The 20286-nt window shown below is 40.6% G+C and overlaps 1 protein-coding gene across 1 annotated transcript; it reads left to right on the top strand.

Annotated features, from left to right (window-relative positions):
* The first annotated feature begins 7176 nt into the window (after positions 1-7176).
* Positions 7177-20071, top strand: LOC104253957 (cytochrome P450 2J6). The gene is made up of 9 exons (XM_009807569.2): positions 7177-7347; positions 8708-8870; positions 10028-10177; positions 11268-11428; positions 13380-13556; positions 15426-15567; positions 17259-17446; positions 18641-18782; positions 19893-20071. The coding sequence occupies exons 1-9, from the start codon at positions 7177-7179 to the stop codon at positions 20069-20071; spliced, it is 1473 nt and encodes a 490-aa protein (XP_009805871.1).
* The last annotated feature ends 215 nt before the right edge of the window (positions 20072-20286 follow it).

Here is a 20286-nt window from a genome sequence, read left to right as displayed (position 1 = left end):
CACTTCTTTTCTCCTCTGTCCCCAGGTTCAGAACTTCTTCCTTGTGCTGTCCCATGCATATTCAACATCCCTACTCTCTGCCATAAATCCTCAGTCCAGCTGAGGATGCATGAAACCAGAGACTGCAGAGGAGCTGACAGGGATGATATGTAAAAGTGATAAATGTTTAGGATGATATATATTGTTTCCTGTGGTAAAAGGTGGCTTTCCTGGTTTATATGAGAAACTCTGAGGCCTCTCTCAGCAGTATTAGTGCATGCAATAAAATTTCTTGCAGCATAATCTCTATAGGAGCAGCAACATTTTTGACCTCAAGCGGTATTTCTCAATCCGTTTTAACTCAACATGGAACATTTCTTGGGGAAAAAGGACCTTCCTGGACATTGCTACTGTAATGCACAAGCAATAACATAATAATTGGAACAATAAACAAAAATTATGTAAATTTTTTCCATCTTTTTTTTTTTGCTTGCTTAAGTTTGAGGATGTGTCCATGTACTGCAGTTAGTTCATGTGCAATTGATTGAGAAACTTGTGTCTAAAGAACTGCATTTTCTTTGCCAGTATCAACTGCTAACCTCTTGCATATCAATTTGTTATATAGTATCAATGGCTGCCACCCAACTTATCCTTTGATCCACAAGTAATTGTCAAATGCTGAGAGATGCTGAGTGTGCTTGCCATCTTTCTTGAAAGTCACACTAGCAGAGTTGCTATAGGTGCTGGAAGTTATTTCCTGAAGGCAGGCGCTGTATGGCAAAGCCATAAGGATTACTGTCCGAGGGCTTTCTTCCATAGGAGATTCAGATAAATGTGGAGGGGCATTGATTAGATGTCTCCCTCCCTCCCTCAGGGAACTGGCAGAAAAGCAACAAAGAATCAACACAGAGGCAGATGCTGAGAGAGAGGGCAGATTAACAGGGCTTGTTGGGACACAGTCCTGGCTGTAAGATCAATTGTGAAGGGAATTTCTTGCCACACACAGTGTGTAACCCTCAATTCCCCTGTTCTCTTCATATTAGCACCTCGCAGCGCAAGTCCCTGCCATTCAACTCTCCTTGGAAGCAAGAAGAAAAAGCTTCCCTGAAGAGGGAAGAGAGGCATGAGTCAGACTTCTGGCCACTGCACTTTATACATGGCTAATTGTCACATTGCTACTTTAGCAAAACAGATGTCCTCTGTTAGCAGCTTAATGCAGTTAGTGCAGTACTTCAAAAGGTTGCTGTCCCTGCCACCATGCTGGAGATTTAGGAGTGTGTGTGTGTGGTGGAGGGTTATTAAGCTTCTGTGCTACTGCTTGATTTTTTTTTTCCCTTAAGACATATAAAATCAAATACAGAAATGTCACCTAAATCTTTCCCCAACGTATTTTTAGAGGCTTATTTAGGTTGCTAAGTCAACCTCTCAAACCTGAAATGTTATAGAAAATAGCCCTACTTGAGAAAAAGCCTGTGAGGAATGATGGTGTAAATGAAGACTCTGAACTGCCTGTCACAATTTCAGGTTTGGTCAGGGGATGTGTTATCTTCTCATGGTTATGAGCTGTCCTGACCCTTTGTAACACTCATGTCGCTGCTTCTACCTCAGTCGTCCCTTGGTTTCTGTCTCCTGTTGCTTGACCTCTATTTGCCACGTCCTAATTAAAGAGTTTGGGGAGTTGTAAATACCTGACTGCAAAGGATTTACAATGGGAAGCGTAAGGTTGAGGTAGGTAATGGGGGTTGGTACAGCTCCACTTATACCAATCTGGGATAATGTATTGCTACAAGTTGAGTGTAGTAATTAGAATACATTATTGAGTTGTGCTGATTCTGCCTTTCATGTTTTGCATTTAAATTCCTACCATGTAAATTTAGGGGTATTAGTACTTGCCCGATTAGCAAGTCTGCTCCGTTACACATTATAAATAATCCTGTAGTGCTGTGTAATTTCTTGCCTTCATATGTAGGAATAGATATCTTTGCCTTGACAGATCTAAAATGTAGTTAATAATGATAAAGCACCCGGAGATACTTGACAGAGTGTGAACTAAAGAAGGGAAATCATTGCTTAATTTTAGGATTGTATAAAGTACATTGGAGTTATAGGTCAGTGCTTATATCTTGAGGTTTTGTTTTGTGAGTTTTTTTTTTAACACTGGTTTAGAAGCATATACATTGTAAACTTCTGGATGTCCTCATTTTGAACGTATGAATTGTTTAAAGACAAAGACAGGGTGGGGGTCGTATTGGTCTTGCAAACTTTTAGTCTTGCAATCTTTATTCATCAGCGTGTTTGTTCACTGTTGTACATTATTGCAACCTTCTCGGCCTTTCTTTGTCTCCAAGTCTTCTCCTATTTTAAAAGTTGCTTCTCATTCTGCAACCACTGGTACATATACCTGCATCCCTTTAAAACTGTGTTTCTTTGCCATGTGCTTATTCCCTTTGAGCTTTCTCCTGTATATGACTTTTCTGGAAGCCGTGGGTTTTGCATTGCTTTGTTGTTTGGGTCAGAGGGCCACATTCCTGCCTATGTTGTTCTGGGCACATATCTGCCAAGCTTACTATCTGCAGTCAAGCTGGTGAAGAACATGCCAAGAGTGAAATGCTCATCTGCGATGTTACCTGCTGGGTAAGTTGGATCTAGCCATCCTAAGTAAGTCAAGATCTATCTCAAATATTATTGTCATTTTTTGTGCTGAAAAGATGTAGCTATGTCAAGTCAGTCCCTGGAGCTGGTGCTTTCAGTTGAGAGTGACTCTCTCTGCAATATGCCTGTTTTCAACACAAAGACAGATTGACCAGGTCATTTCACGCTACTGGGACCTGAGTGGGAGGGAAATACCATCCTCAGAGCCATCCTCTTGTATTTGGGGCTATTTTGAGGTCAACCTCTTTGTCCTGGAGGGTGCCCATTGTTCTGCTTCACAGTTTGTCTGTCGCTGGTGTGTCTGGACATGTTTATGAGCTCTTGGTCAGGCATGTCAAGGTATGTGTCCTCCAAATCCTCTTTTGCTCCTTCACTCAATGAGATTGGCTATGGCACTCGTTAGTCCTTGGCCTGTACGTGGCTGAGGCAGGTTTGGTGCCAAGACTTCTGCACTTAGTGCAGAGCTCCAGGAGATTACATCTAATTCTCGGTCTTCCCACCTTCCTTGGGACAAATCAGTTTGTGTTTTGTGGCTTTACATCTGACTGCACTGCAAGCGACCCAATGGTTGCCATCTCTGCCAATGATCTGGCTTCATGAGTTTCACTGTTCTCTCAATCTTGAGATTTGCAAGATTTATAAGCAATATTTTTAGATTTTTCTTAAATTAATGGTTCAAGGTAGTTGAAAAACATATTAAGTAATGTAACTTCAATACTATTGCTTTATCAACCAGATTTGTAATATTTTCAAATAAAGAAAATTAGTAACTTTATCTAATTTTATGATAGAGATTGTTTTCTTTAATCTGTGAAATTTTAAGACTGTAGAATGAATGCATTTCGGTATGTAATGCTTTCTTTGGTTATTCTTAGGGTGAAAAACATGGGCAGTCAGCTACTGTTCTTGTTTTAACTTTGCTTCGTCCAGTTCCTTTATCCCATGTACCATGATACTTCGAGATTTTTAACTTGTTGTTTTTGCTAATTGTTGTGAACTTTTAAGAATCTTTATTTTGGTATCTAAATATGACTTTTCCCTTGTACTGTTGGTTTTTCCCTACTCCTATGTCAATAAAAATTATTTTTACCTGTGGTCAGCACAATATTTCAACATTTCCCTAGCCATTCACTCTTTAATTGCAACTCTCCTGGATTTTAACTTCGGTGTATTTTTTGTGACAAGCTATTATGACACACTTGGGTGCTTAATTTCTGTCAGACTTTGTGGGAGTCTCTTGTGGAGCTTGTTTGTTTAGCTTGACTTGTAAGTGCTCTGCCATCAGTGTCCTGTCATCATGCTTTTCCTTATTCTTGGCAGTCATTAGTAGTGCTGTGAAGAAACCACTGATAGAAGTTGAGATGATAAACTGCTCTAGCTGATAACATCAACACTGTGTTTTACAGTTTTTGCCATATTTTTGCTGGTGCTTCTCTTAAACATTTCTGAAAAGATGGTATTTGTGGACTTTGAAATTCTATTTTTTCCTACAGGTCTGTACATCCTCACTTACTCGCTAGCAGCAATAGCACAGGGCCTATTGTCCTACAAAAAGGATCCTAATGTAAGAATCTTAATTTCATCCTCTTTTGTAAAAACAGAAATCTGTTTTTCTGTCAGGCTTTAGAATTTATCCTCTAACGTCTTTTTTACTCATCTTTTCCTGTTGATTTTCTTTAACACTTTGAGGGATTTTGTTTGCATCCTCAAGCTTGTTATGCAGAAATTATGGATATGATCTCAGGTACTTTGCATGTTCCTGCATCTTGAAAAATTCATCCATCTATTCCTTACATAGGTAAATCATCCAGTTCCCTGGTGATTTCACTCAGAGAACATCAAGTTTCTCTTCTCTTTGGCAAACTCTCTGCAAGAAAAGTTCTTGCAGCAATTGGAATCAGGTATGCCAAGCCCATTTCTGTTGTCTTTCCCGATACCTATTTTGGATATTAAGGTCACATCCTTTGTTTTCTTTTTGCTCTTTGTGCCACCTCAAGTCCAGCCTTAATGCTCCCAGTTACTAGGCACATTCCAGCTTGTGAATTTTGCAGTTTTCTGAAGGTAACTGTAGGTGAGGAGTTAAAAAGCATAGCAAAGTATTGTGCAATTTCCATTTCTAAGTATTATATATTTGAAGCCTCACTCAAAGCAATTGGTTGTTACTTTGTTCCTAATCTATGAACAGTTCTTGTGCTTTGGAGATCCTAATTCCTGACATTCCCTCTTATCAAATGTATTACAGTTTATTTTTAGTATTTAAGTATTGATGTCCAAGAGCGGAAATTAAACATTTGCTTGCTCAAGGATATCAGGGCCATGCTTGTCTGATTGTCACATTACCTGCACAGCTTTACTTTTGCAAGCATTGTACTAATCTTTCCCAAACTTACTTCACAGTGTGCCTTTATGTTCACTAAAAATCTTATTGAAACTTTGGCTTCCTGATAGCTTTCATTAAAACTTGCTCTTCTTGCCCTCTGAGTCCACTTCTTTGGACTACTCTTTACTTGGGTTACTATCTTTTAGGAAAGCTGTGTTTTCTGCCAAAAACATAAACCCAGCAGATACTGCTGATAGCATCGCCAAAAGAGGAGGCATGAGACAGGAACAAATCCATGCCAACACACGATCCCTCAGCCTGCTTTTGTTTCCGGTACAACTTATCCAGTGGCATCAGCCACTGGTCTAAGAAACCACTCATGCATCTGGGTTTCAGACAGTTGGAAAATTCTGAAAACTCCGCAAAAGGAAAGGTAATGGTAACATCTGGTAGGATAGACTGCTGGCTGGCTCATTCGGCTTCATCCTGCCTCTGACACTGGTGATTTGATTCCAGTTAAATCTGACCCATGTTCTGAAAGAAGTGAATGCATTTACTGATGCTACACTGAATATGAAAAGTCTAAAACTAAGAAATGGAATATTGACCAACCAGATAAAAGATGAATATGATTGTATTTAGCCTATTAATGAAATTTATGTAATTCAGCATTTCTTCTGACTTCCTCTGTCTGCACAAAACTAAAAACATTTTTTTTTCAAAACTTTAAACTTGCTATTTTGGGTTGAAGAAACTATTTTTTCTGATTTTATATTTTGCTGATTCCGGCCTCACAGTGGGCAGTAGTACCTGACTGGCACCGGTTTTAGCAAAGCCATGGAGCCCACCTCAGCCCACTTCCCACACATGCTACCCATAATGTCTTGTTAGTTTTGCACTGATAAGGTCATGAAAACCTTCTTTTCCATGCTGTCTTCACTGTATAATGCAGTCATGTAGGTAACTACACTAGCTGCAACGTTTGGCCAAATGAAGAAGATGGATTGATATCACTGAGTCACATTACTTTCTTAATGTTGCCAGGTTTGCAAAATACTGCATTTATGTATGCGTTGGAGGGCAGGGCAGTTTCTTGTTCAGACTTGTACTTAATTTTTAGTGAAGACACTTTCTTTTTGCAATGCAAGATAGGATCCTCTGGTAATTGGCACACAGTGCTTTCCCCTGTCTGTGTTTCCAACTAGGTGTGAATGACTTAATTATCAGAGGAAACATTTTGATGTGTCCTGTAAACTTATTGATAACTGGTAATAATAGCCAGGGTTCTGAATTGATAAAAAAATGTAGAAAATAAACCAAGGCAAATGAAGCCTTCAATTAGGTTACACACTAAAAACCCCTAAATAATTACAATTTGAATTTTGTATTTAATTATTTAAAAAATAGAACAAATTTTAATATTCTGATTTTTTTATTAGTTAATTGTAATGTGAGTTTTTAAGCATTATCTCCATGTCATTAATCCTTACTTGATGAAACTGTTATTTCTTTTCCATTTACTGGGAAAAAAAGTTTGACTGAACACTCAAGGCCAATTTTTCTGAAATTACATGTAACAATTTTGTCTTCTAATTGCATGCTTAGTCTGCAACTACTGTTGCTTTTGCTTGTGGGAACTGTGTGTACTGGCAGGCAAATCTGAATTTACAACCACATTTAAAGATAAGTTAAATAACGTTTGTGACTAAAGCACCTGGAAAACCTAACTTATTCTCTACATCCTGACATGTAATTCTCATAATCTGAATTCGGTGATTCTGAGATGAATAACTAGGTATATGTTTAAAGTTCTGAAGGTGACTGAAAGTGAGCTTCACCCATCTCCTATCCAGTGGTCAACAAGGGCTCTCACCCGGTGTCATTCCAATCCAGATCTCCCAACATACACCAGCAGTTTCCTAAGACAAGCTTCAGAATGAACACCTTGAGTACAAGCGATTCCATGTTTTCATACTGTGGCTTGATGTAACCAGCTAGATGTGCTTTTAGTCAGGGATCAGCTTGCTGTATCTCAGTATAGAAAATGTATGGGGTGCAGGAAGAGGGCAGGCAGGGATAAAGAGGGAGGGACAGAGGGAGGGAAAGGAACTGAGACTTTACAGAACCATCTGCAGAGAGAACTGGTGGAACAAGAAGGAAGATCCCCTTTTCCAAGCTCCAGTACCTTCTTTTTGATAGAGACAAGCTGATAAATCAGCTCTGAAATGCTGACAATAAGTCAAGCTTTTGTAGTCCTGATAATTTTTTTGTTAATTGTTGAGTTTTTCAAACTGCGAAAGGCATGCAAGCAATTCCCTCCTGGACCAACTCCTCTCCCATTGCTTGGAAACTTGCTGCACCTGAACTTTCAGTTTCATCGGGATCTTCTGATGGAGGTATTTTTTTTTTAAGATGCTCTTAATTAGTTAGTTTTAGTAAGAGCTTAAACAAAACTGATATGTTAATTGCAAAGTGAAGTTTTTAAGTTAGAAAGTTACAGACAAGGTATGGACATATAAAGATCAACTTGATTCCTACATTCAGGTCACCTTCTTATGTGGGATATGCCATCCTCACAAGAAACTTAATGTCCTTAAGAATCAAATAAATTTGGAACAGGGTTTCTGCCTTGTTATTAAAGTTGGAGAATACCAACAATCAAAAAGATGCTTCTCCATTGCTGATAAGTCCGTATGTGTTACTTTCTAAAATTCTGACGCACTGACATTGTCTAATTTGATCACAAAGTGGGTAATATGGTGCATGTGTATGTATGCTTGTAATACAGAAGGGGCATACACTCCCCACCTTCCAACACCTCCTTAAAACTATTTGTTTGCCACTTGTTTTTAGAGACAGCAGCTCCTTCCCAGGCCAACTCAGACCCTCCCTGTACCCTGGCAGTAATTCTTCTAATGGTTTGCAGATGACCTCTAATTGAGATCTATACTTGAGACAGCATGCACAGATCACTGAGTGCAGTGCAGACTCAGACAGGCAGTGATGCTGTAAGAGGGAGAGGAAAACCAGTATCTAAAGAATTACAAGGAGAGCAAGTGACTAGTGTGATCAACTCGATGTAATTCTGGTGCCACCTTAGACACTGTCTACCACCACTTTTGTATCATCGTGGGTGTGTTGGAGCAGAGTCCCATTCTTGGACAAAGCTTTTTCCACAAGTGATTGCATTTCCTCTGTCATGCACCTGCCCCTGCTTGGATATCTCTGCTGTCTCCAATGGTCAGTGCTCTCCTCAGTACTGTGAGGAAACTCAGCTGCAGCCCACTGGCACTTCATGGCTGTTGACTAGTTTCTGTCTCCACCTCCTCCCCTGGAGCATACAGATGGAGCAGGTTTAATCAGCTGGTTTCCTTTTACAAAGGAAGGTCTAGCTGGAGGCATAGAGCCCCAGAGAGGTGCAGAGTGTGTCCGTTCAATTAATGAGGTACAAATGTTGGGGTTGGATGTGATGCAATGTAAAATACAAAGTTTTCTTTCTTTTGCTGCAGTGTTGCTGCAGCCTGTGCTTTGAAAAGAAAATTACTTCCCCCCCCCCCGTGTAAATGAAATTGGCTGCTGAAAAGCCTCGTATTCAGAAAAACAACAGTCTCTTTCTGCTTCTAGCTAGAATTATGTTCATAGGGATGATGTTCTCAGCACAAAACTGGCCATTGGGCTGCTGAATAGCAGATGCAGTGTCTGCTTGAGATGTATGGGGTTTCATCTGTTCTTTTCTGGCACCTTTTCCACTTACAGCTGGCAAAAACTCATGGTAACATATATACATTGTGGTTCGGGTGGGCCCCAGTGATCATACTGAATGGATATCAAGCAGTGAAGGACGGCATGACTACGCACCCTGAAGATGTTTCTGGGAGGATGGTATCTCCTTTCTTCAGAGCAATGGCCAAAGGAAAAGGTGAGATTTTCCTGCCATAAATAGTGCACAGGCATGTTGACTTGGCAAACTACTCCACCTTGTTAGACCCTCTACTCTCCCATTCAGAATGCTCTTCCATCAGATACTGACCAAGTCCTCCATTAGCTCTTGAGAATAACTTACTATTTGCCGTGATGCTTTTTGTCCTGAGCTTTCCCGAGCCTGGGAAACACTCTGTATCAGTTTGTTTCTGGGTGACCTTTTTGCTGTGTCCAAGATGTATGTGATCCCAGCTCAGAACTCAGCAATTTTGCCCCTCCTTACAGAATAATGCAATTTGCTGCACATGATTTTGCTGTACGTCACATGAATGCAAAGCTTGTTTATATGTTTGGTAACCGTATATATTATGGTTGCCAAACACCTTCCATCATGAGCAAGAGATCTATAATATCCTCCTTCAGAAGTATCATTGCTGTGTTTGCAGCCACTCTTAAATGTTTGGTGAATACCCTTTGATTGTGAGAGTGCCTCTGACACAAGAAAACCCACTTCTACTTAGTGTATTTTAGCAGTTTGCAGTCTTTTCTTTTCCTCCCCTGCATTTGCTATACCAAAGCAAACACAGATTGTTTAAAGCTAGGTAAAGCATCACCATCACAGCAGTAGTTGAGGGCTCTTCAGGTAACCACTAGTGCAATTTAACAATTAGTGGAGTGGTCTCCTTTCCAGAGGAGAAATAGGGCCTGAATGTCACTTATCCTTCACCTTCATCACCTCAACCTACAAGCATCACATTAATTGATCTATATCTCCATAAACACCCTGGCCCTGTACACCACTCTGTAGAAATTCATCCAGTTATTCCTGTCTTGAGCATGAACACTTGAGTATGGCTAAAGCACATCTTCTAAAAAGGCATCTTAAGGTGTTTTTTTTTAAGACATCAAGAAATGGAGCAGTCAGCAAATCCTTAGATTGCTCTTTTCAAAGATTAACTACAATCAATATTAAGACCATGTGGTCTAGTTATAGTTTGGGTATGTTTGTCTATGATTTCTGGTTACTGCTCATTTCACCTAAAGATACTTGTATCACAGTGTATTCCCTGATTTACTCCATGTATTTTATAATATATTTTAAAATTAATTATTCATGTCTATGGCAAATATTAACATGCCAGGGAATACCTTCAGGTATTATACTGGCAAGTGGTCGCTCCTGGAAGCAGCAGAGACGCTTTGGTATAATGACTCTACGCAGTCTGGGAATGGGGAAAAAAGGCCTGGAGTATCGAGTGCAAGAGGAGGCCTCTCACCTGGTGGATTTCTTTGTGAATCTGAAAGGTATTTATCTGCTAAGAAACAGACATTTTTCAGTCCTGGATCCATCTCTTCAGTATGCAAACTTACCTATCCCTTTCTACGGTCGGGGTAGGTCTAGAGTGGTGTATCCAAGCTTACCAATGCCTGAAAAGCAGATAGAGGATAGTATCACAAGTGGGAATTTCTTTCTTAAAAAGTTGTTCATAAACCTAATGAAATTAGGAAATTCTGAAATTCCACCTCCATGGGCTTGTCATTTGTCTACGATATGATGGTACGATGATATGATGTCACTGAACTGCAGAGCCAAGCCATTCTCAGACTGCCTACAATAGGTAACTGAAGAGTATTGAAGAGCTTAGTCATGTCTCTAAATACCTAAATTTCAATGACATTAGGCGCCATGAGGTAAACTGGATATTTTACTGTCTGTCTGGCTAAGTAACTATTGGCAAGAGAATCAAAGCAAGTAGGAGGTAGGAGGGGACTTCAGCAGATTATCAGGTTCATCTTAGAGTCCAAGCCAGGATCATTTCTATCCAAATAATTTTTGATGGATGTCTGTCTCATAGCTTTAAAAAAATCATCAGACAGAGACATGATGATCTACTGTTCACAGCTGAGACTGTAATAATTTTATTATGTATACTTCGCAGTTCCTATCCATCTATTCTGCTTCTTAAACCTCCCCAAGTTCCTTCAGCCTTTCCACCTAAGTTGTTTTTTACAATTTTGAACTTGTCTGTCACTGTCTTCTCTTAATTCATCTCCACTGACATTTCTTCCTTCTCACATTCTGGCTTGCCTTCTTCCACACAACTAAGGACAGCAGATTTTATATGATATCCTCTAATGGTGTATGACGTTATTTCACATGAAGGGTTATGAGATTGTTTTAGAGTTATGAGGAAACAGTTTAACAGTGTTCTTTGCTCTAAGATTATGTTTCATTTTCATGAATACACACATTAATGCCACATCTCTGTCCCTATTCATGACCCAGCTGGATAAAGAGAACGTTTTATGTAATCTCTAATAACATCTTGTCCTGTCTGTATAAGGAACAGCTGAAGAAAACATTGAGAGTGAATACCAGTTACTGTGTTTGCAGGAAGACCTGTGGATCCTTCTTTCCCTCTTTTCCATTCTATTTCAAATGTAATTTGTGCTCTGGTTTTTGGATATCACTTCTCTGATGAGGACAAAACCTTCCATGAACTGATCAAAGCTACAGAGAATTTATTCAGATTTGCAGGCAGCTTTGTTCATCGGGTGAGTAAATAATACACTTTTTTTTTTTTCTGAAATAGGTAGAAAATGAAAGTGCGGATACAAAAATGTGTCTTCACTAAATACAGAGCAACTGGCAAATGCAAACTGGGAGTTAAGAGGTGTTCTTAGGGATGTTATTACTGCCTCCTTGGTTTTGAGGCCGTTTTTAAGAACTCTTGTTTCTTTGCAAGTTTAGGGGACATCTCTCTGTTGACCCCTAGCTTTAAGCCTTTCAGCATTTCTGAGACTGTTAACAGAAGCCTTTAAACTTAATTTGAGATTGGAGTTTGTAATAAATTTGAACTCTGCAGTGCTGCTCCTCCCACCTCTATTTACTTCTCTCTTCCGAAAATGGGTATCATTGAATTCAGTGCTCTGTTTTTCACTACTCTGCAAACTGTATGCTGGCAATTTTCTTTTTTTCCCTCCCTCACAAATAATAAAATATTCATTATTAATATTTCCATTACCTCATTATAGCTTGCAATTCACACATTACAAAAACAATACATATATTCTCTGACAGTCTCACAATTCAAGTTCTGTCAGAGATTTTTTGGTAGGTACCTCCCACAACATACCATAAAGGCCAACTTTGCACTTGAAGTGTCTTGAAGTGCATTTGAAGTTTTCCCCATGAATTAGACTTTGTGGTCTAGACCCTTAAAGAGGGACAAGCTGGGTGTAATGCGGACTGTGCATGGCATAGCAAATTCCATTGACACTTGATTTTTATAGGAAAAGGCAAACTAAAATGCTGATGTGGTAGTAAACCTTTCCAACAAATCTATCATATGAGGGTATCACTATACAACTTTCCCATAGTAAGAAATAGAAAAATAGATTAAATTTGTGGAAAAGCCAGAAGGACTTAACAATACAGAGGAGGTTCAGTATATCCTGCTGCAAGAGCCCGTAAGCACTGTGGGTTGGAGTTATAAGAATGGAACAAATTGTAATAGTACAAAATTAAATTATGAAGCATATTAGGAATTAATGAGATTATATCTGCTATGAGCTTAGAACATTTCAGTGCAAAGGTTAAGAGGAAAGGGACTGGTGTAAACTGGCAGATAACAGTATGAAAAAGGCAAACAGGATCCTAGGGTGATTCCAGCACTATTTTCCCTTTAGACCCAGAGAAATGTTAAAGTAGATCCTGTTGTGTAATAATCTGTGGGTGCTATTCTAGGGTCTTGGACACCTTATGTTGTGAGTCTGGAGTGAAACAAATGTAGAGAAGTGTTAATGGGATGACCTACAAACTATCACTTAAAATTAGAGAGACTTTGCTTGTTAGGTCTGAAAGAACGAAGAGAGGAGATAGAAATGTTGTTTGCTTAGCAGGGTGGAATGGCAGGTGCTGCAAAGAGAGAACTGTCCAAGCTAGAGGACAGTACTTTGAGCTGACAAATGTATGTATAAATACACTCAGCACACTGAAGATGTAATATTTCTAAACATCAGAACAATTATTGGTCCTGTAGCAGTCATGAGGACTCTGACAGGGAAAATAAAATTAGCTCTTAGAGTGATACTCAGTCTACACTTTCTTTCTGTGAGCTCCACAAATTCCACCAGTTAGTTCAGGCTGCAGACCTGTTAATCTTAGTAGTCATACAGTGCCCAGAAAGGATGTCCTTACATTTTAAGTGTGTGGGAGCTGGGTCTCCAACTGTGCAGGAGTAAGGTCTTCTAGTGATCTGCATTAGTCAAGTAAACTTACTGTCATGAGCAGAGTGTTGTCAGTACTGCCTTGACCCCCAGGGGTGTGTCAAAATTACTAGTAAAGTTTTCCCACATGATGACAAAAATCTACTCAAAGCAATGCTAATTTGTTTATTCCACTATCAACATTTCTAGACAGGACAATTCAGCCTTTTGGTGTTTCTAAAAGCAGCTTTGTTATTGACAAATAATTCACACTACCTCTTGTGTGTCGCTCCCGCAGCTGTATGAAATCTTCCCCTGGCTGATGTGTCGTCTTCCTGGTCCTCATAAGAAGGCGTTGTCTTGCTACGATGTCCTGAGTTCTTTTGCAAGGAGAGAGATCAGAAGACATGTAGAGAGAGGGATACCAGACGAACCACAGGATTTCATTGACTTTTACCTGGCTGAGATGGAGAAAGTAAGTGTTCGTTCTGCCTGATTACACATTTATGGAGTATAAGGCCAAATAAACCATTAAATAATCCAGTCTGACCCCTTCTATAATAGTTTCTTACACTTCATAGGCTTCTTAATGTGAATACAGTAGCTTGGGACTTACTAACTCATGTCTCCCAGAAAGGCATCCAGTTTTATGTTTTGGTTACAACAACAAATTACCACAAAGTATGTTAGGGTGTGAACTCATGAGCTATCATCTGCTTTCCATAAATATCCATGTGTATACTTCAATCCTGTAGTACATATGAGACAGTTTATGCTTGTAGGCTACATAACTTTGGTAAACCACCTCACCTTCTACAGCAGGGTACCTCAGGTTTACAACAGGATTAAATACGCTTGCATAGACAATTACCCTGAAATAGCTGACATGCTTCTTTGGGTTTCAGTGTGTGTCCTAACATTGGCTGTCCTTGTGCCCCACAACTGTGTGGTTCCTCCCTTGGGAGGGAACCATTTGTGGAGGATCTTCCCTTTACTGGAAACTCTCTTTAGGTCCTGGTCTGAGGAGATTCTCTACTCTTTAAAGGATTCCCAGGGTATCCTGAAATCCCTTGGTATCATTCCTGCAGCATCAAAAAGAGAGCAGTCCTTCCACCTCCAGCCCAGTCCCTTTCAGTTGTTGCACCTCAGCAATCCCAGCCTACTTGACCATCTGACCAACCTTGGAATAGGTATATTATGCAACACCTTTCAGCTTTCTTGGCAGATGGATGCTGTCATCAGTAGATCCTAAATGGGATGCATTTGGATGTCCCAAGCCTGTTCTCCCTATGTTACCTCTAACTTCCCCACAGTCTGGGGCATGGTTGACTTGGCATCTATATTCAAATTGGAGGGCCTGGGCCTAGGAAACAGTTTCACAAACAATGCCATAATAAGCTGTTAATCTTCTTCCCTGCCTAGGATATTATTTTCCATAGCAGCAGAGACTCGTGAGCCAGAGAGGCTAAGCTAAGAGCACTAGAGTTTCTGTTTCAAACTTAGTCATTTTGGGATACTTTCGGGAGCTAAAGGAAGTATCTCTTTCCTAGGGTAGATGAAATTTATGTAGCTTCTACGTCTGGTCATAAATTTTCAGCTGGTCAGGCTGCCATGTTCTCACAGTGTTGGCTCATGGGCTCTGGAAGGAGCTGATACATCCTCTTGTACGTTATATCTGAATGAGTATGACAAGATTTCTGTGATTCTGTGAAGATTTACTAAAATAAGCATTTTAGAGGCAAAGATACAGCTTTCTCTGGTGTCAGGGGTGCAAGTTATTGCAATCTGTTTATTTTAAAATGGTTTTGCCTAATGTATTTTCTCTAATTGTTTTTATATTTTACTCCCTTATTATAAGAAGAAAATACTTGGGTACCTCTATCCCACCAGTTCACATCTATCCTAAACTGAGAGAAGAAATTACTGTCAAGATGTTCTGTTGAGATCCTTTTATTCAGATAAGTTTTTCTTTGGTATTTGCTAGCACCATTTGATGCCATACTGGAGAGCCCAAGGCCTAGTGAGTGACACATTGTGCGGCACTTGTTTAGAAGTACATTCTAGGCTAACTGCAAAACTTGTAGTGTGCTTTAAAGTTTTCATGATTAAGTCAACAGGCATAAAATTGCCTGTTTTTTAATGAAAGAGTATTCTACCTCGTGAAAAAGAGTAATGCAGACTTACCATGTCCATTTGGGAAACTATTAACCTCTTAGTACTCATCAAAAACTTGAATATTCTTTGTGCACATGCCAGCTGTGGAAATAATGACTCTCACACAGGAGGCATAAAGAAATGACCTAACTTTTATGCATTAACTTCAACTTTTTATCATCATCTACAGTCTAAAGATGGGGTCAAGCCCAAGTATGATGAAGACAATTTGGTATATGTTATAAATGATCTTTTCCTCGGTGGATCAGAGACCTCAAGCACAACATTGTACTGGGGACTGCTCTATATGGTAGTGAATCCAGACATCCAAGGTGAGAGGAATTCTTGCTGTGTGAAATGCTGTGCGTACTACAAATGTTAATAATGGCTGAATATAATGAGTTGCAGGCACAAAAGCCACTAGTTGAGCCTGGCCCTCACTCTCTGAAAACACAAAGAATGGCAGCAGAGGAAACAAATCAGAGGCCCATCCTATGACCTGACCAAACCAGGTGTCTGAAGGCACTTGCAGTGAGACAGAAGTTAGCTCTTTACAGTGACAAGTCAGTGAGGTGCTCTGCGTGGAGTGTTTGCAGGCTGACTGACGGCAGCAGGAACAGAGATCAGAGCTCTAATATGAAGTCAGGTCTGCACCAGCCATCATTCAGGTATGAGGAGTGCTAACACAGCTTTGCTGTGTTTGCCACATAGTCAGCCTATGCTCCCTTCCCCTTCTGGCACAACACTCCTTGCTGAGCACACCAATACTCCTAACAACCCGCTGGATCCCTTACTGGACAAACCAGCTGGACAGATCTTGGCAGGTTATAAAGGGCTGCAGGTTGCCCTAAGGAAGGCCCATAGTCCTGGTAGACACAGCTGCCTCTTCCTGTATCTTTCTCGTCAGGAAAACAGGTAGAGAGATGCAAGATAATTTGCACAGTGCAAATCCATATACTTCCTTGAAGAAGGCAGTGACTCCTTCCTGTCTTTGCATCCATGGAATATGGGTTGCTCAGGCATGGCCTCAGGTTTCAGTAGAGCATATTCTGCATGTAACCAGCTGATGGTGTTAGCATCCAGTCTTTAAATAACCGGTAATGTTGCAGTTTGTTCACAAAGCAGCACACAAACCTTAGGAGAAAACAAAGGATGAATGTGGAACAACCGCAAGGGATGGAAAGACTGTAGAAATAGAAAAAGAAGTTTAAGGGGAGGATTCTGGCTGCCTGTTACATAGAGGTGATGTTTTCAGGCAAGAACTGCTGGCAGTACACACAAACTGTCCCTGTCTGAGTTAATACTGTGAAAGAGGTTCCTTATCTAATTAACACCAACCAATTCCATGAATGCCTCTGTAGATCCAGGCTGAGTTTCCTCATCCACATCTATGTCAGGAAGAGAAAGGATATGGCCAGGGTTTAAGGAGGACTTGGGTACTCCTGGGGCTGGTGGCTCTTCCATCTGCTGTGCTTGATCCCTGAAAGCAAGGAAGATACCTGTATTCCCACAGCCTCAGTAGGAGGCTGAAAAGGCTGTGTCATTGAGTGCATATTTGCATCCAAGGTTTTAGGCTGATTCAGGTGTTGTTTGTTTGTACAGTATGTTGCCATACTTGGACCAACTCTGCTCAACTCATCCCTGGCACTAGGAGTTAATATCTGAGGCATTTATGTCAATTTTGCAAATGAGATTTAGATTTTGAGATAAAGTAAACTAAGCAATCCCTAAATACCTTCAAAATCTGGAGCTGAGTGACTCACCCTACACCCACCAAGCATTCTGTAAGATAAATGTCAGAGCTGGAATAAGTACAGTATAGTCGTTGCTTATGATTCTGGACCACACTGGGTTTTTTCCTGTTTATTTTTATTTTTATATATTAAACTCAGGCATTAAATCATAGTAAAGTACAGGTTATAGACTTTATGTACTATGTTGAAATAATACATTTTCCTGTTGCTCTAAGAAAAGAGACCATGATGCATTCTTCCCATCTGAAATGGTGAATATTTCTCCACAGAGAAAGTGCAGAAGGAGCTGGATGCTGTTCTGGGTCCTTCCCAGTTAATCTGCTATGAGCATCGGAGAAAACTGCCCTACACAAATGCCGTGGTTCATGAGATCCAGCGCTTCAGCAACATTGTCTTTGTCGGTATGCCCAGAGTGTGTGTGAGGGACACAACATTGCTAGGATTCCCCGTTAAAAAGGTACAGACACATTTTCAGTCTCTGTTCTTTCTTCAGCAGTGAGACATTTAGCTTTTATTCCAGTTTTGTAACCCGTGTTCCATCTATAAACTATTCTCCATATAACCCAGGAATGTGGTGCCTGGGGAAGGGTTACCATTTGTGGCTCCAGGAATGAAATATGTCTCTCGCTCAGCATGGTGAAGCTCAGACAGCTGATAAGACCCCTGCCCCTGCCACGGAAGCCTCGAGCTCCTACTCTGCTGATCAACAGCACAACTGCAGAGACCAGCTCTGCTTGGCTGGGGATGGATTGAGAGGAGAAGCTGTTTTGCCAAAGCACTGGCTAAGACATCCCTGCCCAACTTGGCACTGCCAGCACTCCTGGGATGGAGGAAGACTTGTGAGAGGAAGGCTTATAGCTCCACTGACTCCATGAACTAAGGGACCTGCCTGAATCTGTAACAGATGACAGACTGTCAGCTACAGCTGACAGTGAAGGAGTTACTCGCAAATACTGCCTAAGACAAGTGTTCACAGCCAGTAAGGCATTTTGTAAAGTGACATAAGCTATGCTGAGTGTCAGTTCTCACTGTAAAATGCTAGCGAGAAACAGGAATTGGTCGCTTTTATTGCAAGAGAGATGGGAGAGGCTAGCACCAATACTGGCATCTGGGACTGCCCCACCTAACTCATTTTGTGGTGAAGGCTTCGCTCTGCTCTGTCTGCTTCTGACAGCCAGGTGTAGCTAAGGCACACAAACTGGTCTGCTGGAAACAACCAGTAAAGAAAAAGCCTGAAGTACTACTGCTAAAAGGGCTCAGAGGTTGTTGTCAATGAAGTATTGCAGTTACCTCTGGATGCATTTCTCTCTCTCTTAAGCCTGAAAGGAGGTTTCTAATGCTGGGACCCGAATATCAACAGAAGAGTCCTACTAGAAGCGTTATTAAGATTAGTAGTAAAAGTGGTCACAATGCAGTTGTACCAACATCACAAATGCTGTTAACACCTGACATAGCTTCAGGACTGAGAATTGATAATTTTCAACTAAGAAAATGATCACAAACTCCAATTTTCCAGGAAAATGGTCTTCTAACCACATCATACCTGCTCATTACAAAGAAATGGCAACAAGCAGCAGTTTTATCTGCCAGGCAGAAACTAATGGGTGAGAAGCTAGTAGACAGAACTGAATCAACAGTTTCTTCCTTGCAGGGTACCATCATTATGCCAAATATAGCATCTGTTCTATATGACCCTGAGCAATGGGAGACACCTCGACAGTTCAACCCTGGCCATTTTCTGGATAAAGAAGGGAACTTTATACCTCGAGAAGCCTTCTTACCATTCTCAGCAGGTAAATGCATTGGCAGTTTGAACTGACCCAACAGATTAGATGAAGAACACAGACGTGTGAAACTATGGTATTTCTTCAGATAACATTTATCTCTGCTGTTTGCTGCTTTTAAAGAACAGCACTGGCTTGTTTCTGCCAAGGGAGATGATTCTGTGCTGTCAGACCCCAAACTGTTCTTAGGAGACTGTAGTGAGAATCCCACTCAAACTGCTGAACTTCCTAGGCTTGTTGCATGCTGCAGTCATCCCCAGGTTTTGCCTGTAGCATTCTTTATATGTTTTTTTTTTTCCCTGGGAAGCAATGTGTCTTGTGTGTAATGGAGTTACTTGCAATCCCTTTTAAAGGAACAAGCTGAAAGAAAAGCACAATGCATCCTGGTAAACAAGGGATTAAGTTCTTTCTTACAGAACTAAAAATCCAGTTGCAAAAGAAGGAAATGAAGTAACAATGCACAGTTAGAGATCACACTTAGCAGCAAAGTTCCTACTCTGTTTTTTTTGTTTTAGTTTCTCTGTTAATATAGCAACTAGTCACTTAGATGTTCATCCAGGAGTGCTTTCTTAATGCAAATGGCCTTTTCTTTCCTTTTATTTGTCTGCTAATCTGGAAATGCGAATGTATTATTCACCTGTTCTGCTCATGCCATTGGTTCCAATGAGGAACCCTTGGTAATTAACAGTAGGCCTCTTGCCTTGCCTGTAAAGTGACCAAGCCTTTGTTCAACTGCAAATGCCATTGCTAAGTAATTTGATCTGCTGACTTTAACTCACTAAGAAAGCATGTGCAAACAGCTGGCAGATTCTTTGTGTGTGACCCTGAAGCTCAACATCTCCTGTAAAAGGAAAATAATTTTCTGCCAGTCAAGCAAGGTCAAGAAAGAAATTATGGTGGTAACTCAGGGATTTTAATTGAGATTTTCATTTGGTGTCTCCTAACCTATGGCATTGGATGCGATCTTTCTGAGAAAGAATTCACAAAATTTTAGCTCTGTGGCTTTCATGATCCTGGCCTTGAATGAAAAACCCCCTCTTATAACAAGAATGAACAAAGTGATTATGAAACAGAAAAAATTCCTACATATTCACTGTCCTTCCCCTCTTCCTTCTGCAGGGCACCGTGTATGTTTGGGGGAGCATCTAGCGAGGACCGAGCTCTTCATTTTCTTTGCCAACCTGCTGCGGGCATTCACCTTCCAGCTCCCTGAGGGAGTGACAAAGATCAACACAGAGCCCATTTTTGGGGGTACGCTGCAGCCCCACCCATACAGGGTTTGTGCCATTCCACGCTAGGGTGCAGCACGTCACAGATCAGCATGAGACAGCCAGTGAATTTCCTCTTCAAATGTATAAACCTCCTTCTACTAGCCAGGATATTTATATTAGTCTATCCCAGGGCTATTCAGAAAGCGGATGCAAGCCAAGATCCAGACGACCAGTACTTTTGGTCTGGTCCTTGTGAAAGTCCCAGATATTCTCGCAAGGATCTTAAACATTTTCTCCTCTTG

The sequence above is a fragment of the Gavia stellata genome, chromosome 11 (assembly GCF_030936135.1).
Source record: "Gavia stellata isolate bGavSte3 chromosome 11, bGavSte3.hap2, whole genome shotgun sequence".
NCBI classification, from domain to species: domain Eukaryota; kingdom Metazoa; phylum Chordata; class Aves; order Gaviiformes; family Gaviidae; genus Gavia; species Gavia stellata.
The sequence above is the reverse complement of the archived record's forward strand: the minus strand, read 5'-3'. Positions and strand labels throughout refer to the sequence as shown.

Bases quoted from the DNA above. Each gene is read 5' to 3' on its own strand.
- LOC104253957 (XM_009807569.2), top strand. From the start codon at position 7,177: ATGCTGACAATAAGTCAAGCTTTTGTAGTCCTGATAATTTTTTTGTTA. The intron at 10,178-11,267 runs GTATTTATCTGC...CTGTGTTTGCAG, and splicing joins TTTCTTTGTGAATCTGAAAG to GAAGACCTGTGGATCCTTCT. The intron at 17,447-18,640 runs GTACAGACACAT...TCTTCCTTGCAG, and splicing joins TAGGATTCCCCGTTAAAAAG to GGTACCATCATTATGCCAAA.